The following is a 7,766-nucleotide window of genomic DNA, read 5'->3' as shown; positions in this document are numbered from 1 at the left end:
TTGAGTGCAGCTTTCATCTCTACACATTTGCCTTCAAGGCTACAATTTGTCATGCTGGCAAGGGTGTATTTGTCTGGTTTGTGACCCTAAATCTGCTGTTTCTTCTCCTTTGTCAGAAGTCTCGATTGCACGCTCCAGTCAGGAAGAGAGGCACTGTGGAGGTAATGCTTTTGGGAATTTGTGTGCGTGCATGCGTGTGTTTCAGAGACATTGGGAGAAGGCAAGGTGAAACACTTGGCATTACAGCTTAATAATTAATTTTAACAGCATTTGATCCATGCTGTAACCAAAGACCTATAGAAAAATTATCATCAGGTCATATCTAGTGGTAACTTCAGATATATTTCATTTTTCAATACAACTTTAATGTTTCAGATCCATACACATCAGCTTTCAGTTTGTTTTTTGAAGTGCAGCATAGTGGTGCCGCAGGCAGTTCAGAATAAAACCTATCATTTCCATAGCTACACAGTAGTGGCTGAAGTCAGCGTGGATCAATAAAATCATTTTTCTGCATCAATTCACTATGTTGCTGCAGCAATCCACATTTTTGAAATGGCTGCAGTTGATAGAACAGTGCTTGTATACCCGACTTCTACTCAAAGCAGTAAGTTGTTAGAAGTGAAACAAGGTTTCTGTTGAGCTTTTTTGTCATTTTTATTTCCTCCCGCACTCCTGAAAGGCTATAGTGACCTTCTGAATTAGCTTGATGGAAGGGCTGTGTATGGTGTGTTTACAAGAAGGTTGTGCTGACATCCAAGCACACACTACTGTGTTCACCTTTATTACAGCTCTGGTAGCCTACTTATTGAATGTGTAAAATCCTAATACGGAGCCAAACCTTTTTATTAAATATTTTTTCTCGGGTATTTGAATTATATAATACACATTTCCTTTGCATATTCTACAAACTTTATCCTCCTGTCTATCCATGCAAAGTGCTGATTATCATTGTTACTGATGTCGCCTTTTGCAGTATATTAAAGCATGATGATGGTAAGATGTTCAAGAGCCTTCAAAATTTTTTGTGAATTGATGTTCCTCTGACTGACTTAACTAATGTTGAATATAAAGAAAATGAGACTAAATCAATGAGAGAAGACAAGTATCTTTTTTTTTCTTCTTTTCTACATTTTATAGGATCTTTTGAATGAGGAAGCATCATAATTACCATTTGAATTGCAGCAAAATTATCATTTCCAATTGTTCGAGCTGGCAGGGATTAATCTCTGCGTCTCTCTCTCTCATCCTAATTTGCTGCCTCTCGTTTCTCTAGATTTCAACCTCTTCCATATGATTGCTGTGGGGCTCAGCAGCTCCATCCTGGGATGTCTGGTCACCCTGCTGGTTTACTCATACTGCCAGCGCTACCAGCAGCAGTCACATGACGCCACCGTCATTCACCCCATCTCAGCCGCACCACTCAACACCAGTATCACCAACCACATAAACAAACTGGACAAATACGACTCTGTAGAAGCCATTAAGGTTTGTGGACAGGATTGACTTTCGAGCGTATTTAACCAAAGAATCAAGGCAAACCGGTTTATCTAACAGTTTTATCACTGTTTGGCTTAATAACTCGTACTCTGAGTCAGTGTGCGAGGGTGTGTGCTTCCTCCGATGTCAGTTTTGATTTAGTACACTTTCCCACTGCATGACTCTTGCTGACACGCTGCCTCCTGTGGTGTGCTGACACACTCTAGTCATGTAATAGATAGGTAGCTGTCCATACCTTTCTCTACGTGTGCTCCTCTCCTGTGTGTCTCAGTGTGTTACTTTGTTGTGTTTCAATGTTCATACTCTGCTTTCTTATAGCATACTAATAAATGTGTAGTTAGGCTGTTAGAGATGAGGCTCCACACCTAAAACTTCCCTGGCCTTTGACAAGTTGTTTGTGATATTATAGCATCTTAAATATATAGTCCGTCAGATCCAACAATTGTCACGGACAATTTACTAATACATTGCATATTTAATAGTAAAGTTCTTTTCATGGATTTCCAAGACTATAAAATCGATTTAAAATGATGTTTGAATATTTGCTAAATATGCAAAAAATGGGGTTACAATTTTGAGGTAGAGTTTGAAGGAATTTTTATTTCCAGTAATTACATTTTCACCACATGCTAAGAGGACTTTGTCCATAAAAAAAACATGGAAATTTCATTTAAAAACGTGTTGCAGCTTCCTCTAAAATGACTGAAGTGATCTGTGACCTAGATTCTCGGTTTAATCAAACAACAAAAAGAAAAGACAAATCCCTTCATCCTTCTCAGCTAGCGGAATCAAAGTCTTTGGCATAGACAGGTGAAGTAGAATTTAAGATAATGATAATCAATGCATAAAGTATATATACCTTTTTATATACTTAAGAGACAGCATTAATGAGAACTCTGTTGGTTTATCATATTAATATTTAGGTCATAGTTCACTTCAGCTGTTGAAGAGACGAAAAACAAGCGGTGTGTGTGTGTGTGTGTGTGTATGAATGGGATGCCACCACAATAAGCTAGGGGGAGGCCTGCATCCTGATGTAATCCACTAACTTCCTACCCTGCAGACAGGTATAAACAGCTGGGTACAAATCCACTGACATTGAGATGCAAACTCGTCCCAAACATTCCCTAGTTATTATCCATCCATTTTCCCCCGCTTATCTGAAGTCGGGTCGCGGGGGCAGCAGCCAAAACATTGAGGCCCAGACCTCTCTCTCCCCCGCCACATGGTCCAGCTCTTCCAGGGGGACCCCAAGACGTTCCCAGGCCAGCCTAGGGACATCATCTCTCCAGCATCTCTTGGGTCTTCCCCGTGGCCTCCTCCTACATTGACATGCCTGGAATCCATCCCCAAATCTAAAACTTGTCTAGCTGTTGCCCAAGGAGTCCATAAACAGGATGATGAAACTCATTGCATATAGTGAGGACCATTTGCACCTTTAGCCTCTTTTAAAGGCCCCAAAACATTATTCAGATATACTACTTTACTGCCACATCAGCTCCCCATTGGAAAGGTCCATAAAATTATTGCCTCCCCGACATTTTCAGTAACGTGTAGATTACTTGTGAATTCAACTGAATGAGGGGTGTCTTATATATTTTTACTCTAGATGATGCATCTCAGTACTGTAGCACTTTATCTCAAATGCAAGTGTTGATATTTCTTTTGACCTCTGTGAGCTCTCACAGGAGAAACTAAGCTTACTTTTTTCACTCTGAATAGATCAAATTTAACGGGAAAAAAAAAACAGATGCACACTTGTAGTCACGATGGAAGTCAAGTTTTCAACAGCCTCCTATTCTCCCCTGGCCAGTGAATGTGAAACGGGCTAAGTTTTAAATGTACGCTGGATTATTAAATTCATGATATTGAGTCAACAGGCAAGTTAACAACCCTGTAAGGTGATGATCATTATTTTTTATTGTAAGGTACACTTTATTAGTCCTATAAAGTAGCATCAAGGAATTTTTAAGATCTCACTAATCTGACCTCTGAAGCATTACCTCACAGGAGAGGAAAACTGCACTGTAGAGTCACAAATATAGCTTTCATTAACATAAAGCTAGAGTCCCATGAACATCAAGGCTGTAAATTAAGAAGTAATACCCTAACAGAGCCTAATAGCAGGCCACTTCATTTGATATTATTGATCAGCATGATTTACTTTGTACTTTTATGTTGATGAATCTGCAATATATTCATGTGGTTATATGCTGCATTCTGAAATGTGAATTTTTTATTATAAATTAAGTGAAAAAGAGCTTCACAGATACCTAATGGTTTTGTTAAAAAAAAAGGAAAAAAAGATGAGAGCAGATTCTTTTGCTCACAGCGAACCTGTCCAAATGTAATTTCATTCCAATATGAAAAAATGGTGTATGTGTGGGGGGGTCGGGGGGGGGGGGGGGGGGGGGGGTTCATCTGTCACACAATTTCAGGCAGGAGCAAAGAGTATGATTCAGTCAGTACAGTTGCAGAAAGAGGCGGATATGAATATAGACAGACCATGTGATGATACAAAAAGGAACTGCATGACAAATGAATACTGTCTAATTTTTCAAAGGCGCACTCTGCCTGCAGCCCTCACTCGGGGCCCTAAACGGTTCAGATTGTGCAGTGAATGTTCAGTCATTGAATGTGCAATTGAATGTGCAAAGCCAAAATACTCTCCCTTTGAGTTTTTCTGGATAGGGATGATGAGAACCTTATATGGTTTAAGATTTTTGTGTTTTTATACATATATAAAGTATTTACTTGATAAATTAAATTTTCTTATTTGCTGTGACAACAATCCCACGTGATTTTAGATCTCAATCTTGCTGTTGCTTTGTGCACGTTTTACCGTATTTAACGGCTTCCTCAAAGAGGAAATGTTGCTTTGGGTTTGTTTGAGGATGACTCTTGCGCATTCCTCTCGTCCTTGCAGCCAGATGTGTCGGTACTCTTGCCCTTGGACGACCCCGCCATGCACCAGCCTCTATCCGCTAACATGGGGGTGTCCATGCGTGGCCTGGAGATTTTCTACTAACCTCTGACCTCTACAACATCCCACCTCTTGACCCCCCCAACAACTCTATGATCCCAAGCACTACTACTTCCTCTTCTCCACTGTGCCCCTTCCACTTCCTGTGGCACTTCCTGTGTGTGGCAGGTTGGAGAACAGACTCTAGTATATCTTTTTCTGCTCAATCCTTCCATCCCGCATTAGTCTATCATGCAGGAACCCACCCATCTTCCCTCAGAGCTTGTGAGAAGGCAGTGTAGTTCTCACTTATCTTTCTCTTCAGATAAACATCCACATTTGCATGTTTTTTTTTCCCTCCATGTGTGTCTGTCATATTTTTACTTGTCTTGGTTGTGTCATTTAATGAGTTGGGAAAGAAAACCAATGGTGTACTGCTTCCATGTTACCTCTCTATAACTGATGCCACTTCATAGTGAAAGCAAATTTTGTTGCCACAACAAATCTCAAGTGTAATAATTTTTCGCCCGATTTAATAGGTTTTAAAGTAGGGATGCAGAGTAGATGATGCTAACAAGCATCCTAGCACATCTGTTTTAAAAGCAGCCATGGGGCCACCTGCAGAGATACATTACCATCTTCTGAGCCACGGGGGTGTTGATTACATTCCTTTGTGTGCAAATCACATAAAAGGAAAGAAGCAAAGTATATGAGTTTTTTGTTCGGCACATTCGTTCCCCATCAGCGTCAGTCAGAAGCATTCATCAACTGCAAATGCAGCATCATCAAGCGTTCCATTACACAGCCCCAAGGGACTCCCAATACACACTCCAGTACAGACTGGATATGGACACATTCATTCGCCAAATTGCTGATGTTGTACTGAACACCACATCAGGAGCTCATTCCATGTTTACTGTGTCATGCAGGGACCTAGAAGATGCCCCCGTGGCTCTTTCTTATTGTTTAACTGAAAAAGTGACTTTCTTTTGATTGATTTTTATGGTTGCGATTATTCTAGAGGACCAACAATCTGAGGGCCATAAAAACTGCTGATGCTAGGTATTAGAGATGAAAGAGGTGGACATACAGAAGATCATCAAAATAATTTAGCTTTTTGGTGGCTCATCAATTTTTTCAGCCTGTTTGCAAATGTTTTGACCTTGCTCGTGAAATGTACATTTCTTTCACCGAGCGGCTTGCCAGCAATTTTTGTTGCTTTTTTTTTTTTTGCTCCTGTTTTTCAGGAGGGGGCATGATGTATTTGCTTTTACCTTACCATCAAGTCTAAATAATCACTTTATCACTATGTTGCCAATAAGTTTAAACTGACTTCTCCCTGTCTTTTTTCTCCATCCACAGGCCTTCAATAAAAACAATCTGCTCCTGGAAGAAAGAAATAAGTACTTCAATCCCCAGCTTGCCGGGAAGACTTATACCAATGCATACTTCACCGACCTCAACACCTATGATGACTATTAAGTCACTTGGGGTGTTTAGATGCAGTGGACACTGATCCTATCATCCATCTTGACTGATTTCCTTTCTTTGTGCTTTGTATTGAGATTCGTGACACCATGCTTGGGATAGCCCCACTCTGAGACTTGACGGCAGCTGGTATGTAATGAAAACACAGACACACAGTCTTGCCAACAGAGGGAAATGCCCACTTTCTCTCAGGTGCCTTGGGGTACGGTTGGAAAGCTCAACTTTTGGCCTATTTTGCCTTGACTCTCACTGAGATACAGACAAATGGATATTACCAATCTGGACAAGAAGGGAAAAAAATGCGAGCTCTTTTAACTTTCCTGTGACGCCTCTGAACAAGACCTGTATTTGAAATGAGGGAAACAACCACAAAAGCGCTTTGCATGACCTTATCAGATGTGTTTTCTCTGTCATTCTGTTTTGTTTTTTTTTTGCATGATTGATCGCATTCCATTTTTTGATGACTTGCAAGTAACTTTTTTCTCGTCTTAGTTCAGGGCGGCTTTCGTTGGTGTTGTGGAGAAAGGCTTTGGTGATGTCTGCTGGCTTTTGTCACTTACTTCTACATCCAGCCCTAGAAACAGGATGTAGCTGCTCTGTGTCCATGGTCAAGTATGTCCGTTTTTTGTTATGTTTTATTTGTCTTTTCTTTAAGAAACTATTGAAGCTGACATCAATTGGACACTTGAAATTTCAGTGTGTATTTTTTAATTTTTTCTTTATCTGTTGCTTGTACAACAAGTTTATTTTGTTGCCTCTGTCTGTAGTATTTCTTTTCTAAACGCAGTTATTCAGTGTCGCAAGTGTTAAAAAGAAATGAAAAAAAAACAATATTCCTTTGAAAATGAAAAACATCATGCGTATCAAGTTATCAGGAATATTCAAATCAGCCTGCATCAATTCAGTCTTTGTCACAGTACTTTTTTATATTTTTTTGTAAAAAAATGTTTTTGAACTTTGATAGTGTTTGCTATTCCTTTGGCTTTTGATTTCCATATGTATTTGTGAGAGCAGGATGTTAAAGGCATTTACTGTACAGATGGCGTGTAGCTAATACAATCCTCCTCAACACAGCCTTGTGGAGAGCTACTAATATACTAAAGATGAAATCCTTTCATCAAGGTGATATTTCTGTTAAAAGTGTATAACAAAATACTAGATTATTCAATGGTTCAGTTGCAGCTCATTCTTTTTACATGTTTGCTTGTGTTACTGTGCATAAATTAAAAAAACTGCTTCGTACACAATGCACTTGTCACGGTGTGAGTTTTGCAGATGTATTTTATTTATTTTTTGGTATTTCTAAAAATTTTGATGTCTTTGATTTCTCGGGAGTTTTGTTTTCTCTGTGAACTTTGGCTGGCTTCATTGGCACAGAGAACAGAATGTGAGGTTTTATTTGTGTCCAGTGTTGCAGGATTTGTTAGGATTTTGATAACTCTTGACAACTTGATTTATACAAAGCAGAACCATAGTACAGTATGGCCGCACATACTGTTCATAAATCACCCACAAAAAAAGCCCAGACGGGTTTTGTTTTTTTGTTTCATTTTTTTCTTTTATTTTCAGATTTATTTGTTTTTGGTTTGGAAAAAAAAGTCTGCAACAGGACTCAAGTTGTAAGAAATTGCATCTTAGCAGAGGAAGGATATCCTGAAGGATAGAGGTGGCGTGGGACAGCATGGTAAAAGTGGAAGGGGGCTGCACAATGTCTAAAATCTAACCTGTATGATGGCTGTAACACAGCATATGTCCTGTTCATCATCAACCTTCAACCTGACGTCTCATCTTGCGCAATGGGTAATAGAGGGGTTGT

General features: G+C 39.5%; 1 protein-coding gene across 4 annotated transcripts in view; it reads left to right on the top strand.

The window, feature by feature from the left end:
• Positions 1 to 7,197, top strand: part of sema5a (sema domain, seven thrombospondin repeats (type 1 and type 1-like), transmembrane domain (TM) and short cytoplasmic domain, (semaphorin) 5A) — a 117,869-nt gene extending 110,672 nt beyond the window's left edge. For 3 of the 4 annotated variants that reach the window (XM_086151216.1, XM_086151214.1, XM_086151215.1), the window contains 3 exons: positions 117 to 161; positions 1,277 to 1,488; positions 5,825 to 7,197. In XM_086151216.1, the coding sequence (XP_086007342.1) occupies positions 117 to 161; positions 1,277 to 1,488; positions 5,825 to 5,944 (377 nt within the window). In that variant the 3' untranslated portion in view covers positions 5,945 to 7,197. Of the gene's footprint in view, positions 1 to 116; positions 162 to 1,276; positions 1,489 to 4,426; positions 4,652 to 5,824 lie in introns of all 4 variants that reach the window. The other variant, XR_015106530.1, reaches the window with a different exon arrangement.
• The last annotated feature ends 569 nt before the right edge of the window (positions 7,198 to 7,766 follow it).

This window comes from Fistularia commersonii, chromosome 8, assembly GCF_037954325.1.
Source record: "Fistularia commersonii isolate RoL2024-O1a breed Wild chromosome 8, RoL_Fcom_v1.0, whole genome shotgun sequence".
NCBI classification, from domain to species: Eukaryota; Metazoa; Chordata; class Actinopteri; order Syngnathiformes; family Fistulariidae; genus Fistularia; species Fistularia commersonii.
Note: the sequence above shows the minus strand (reverse complement) of the source record. Positions and strands in the feature narration are given on the sequence as shown.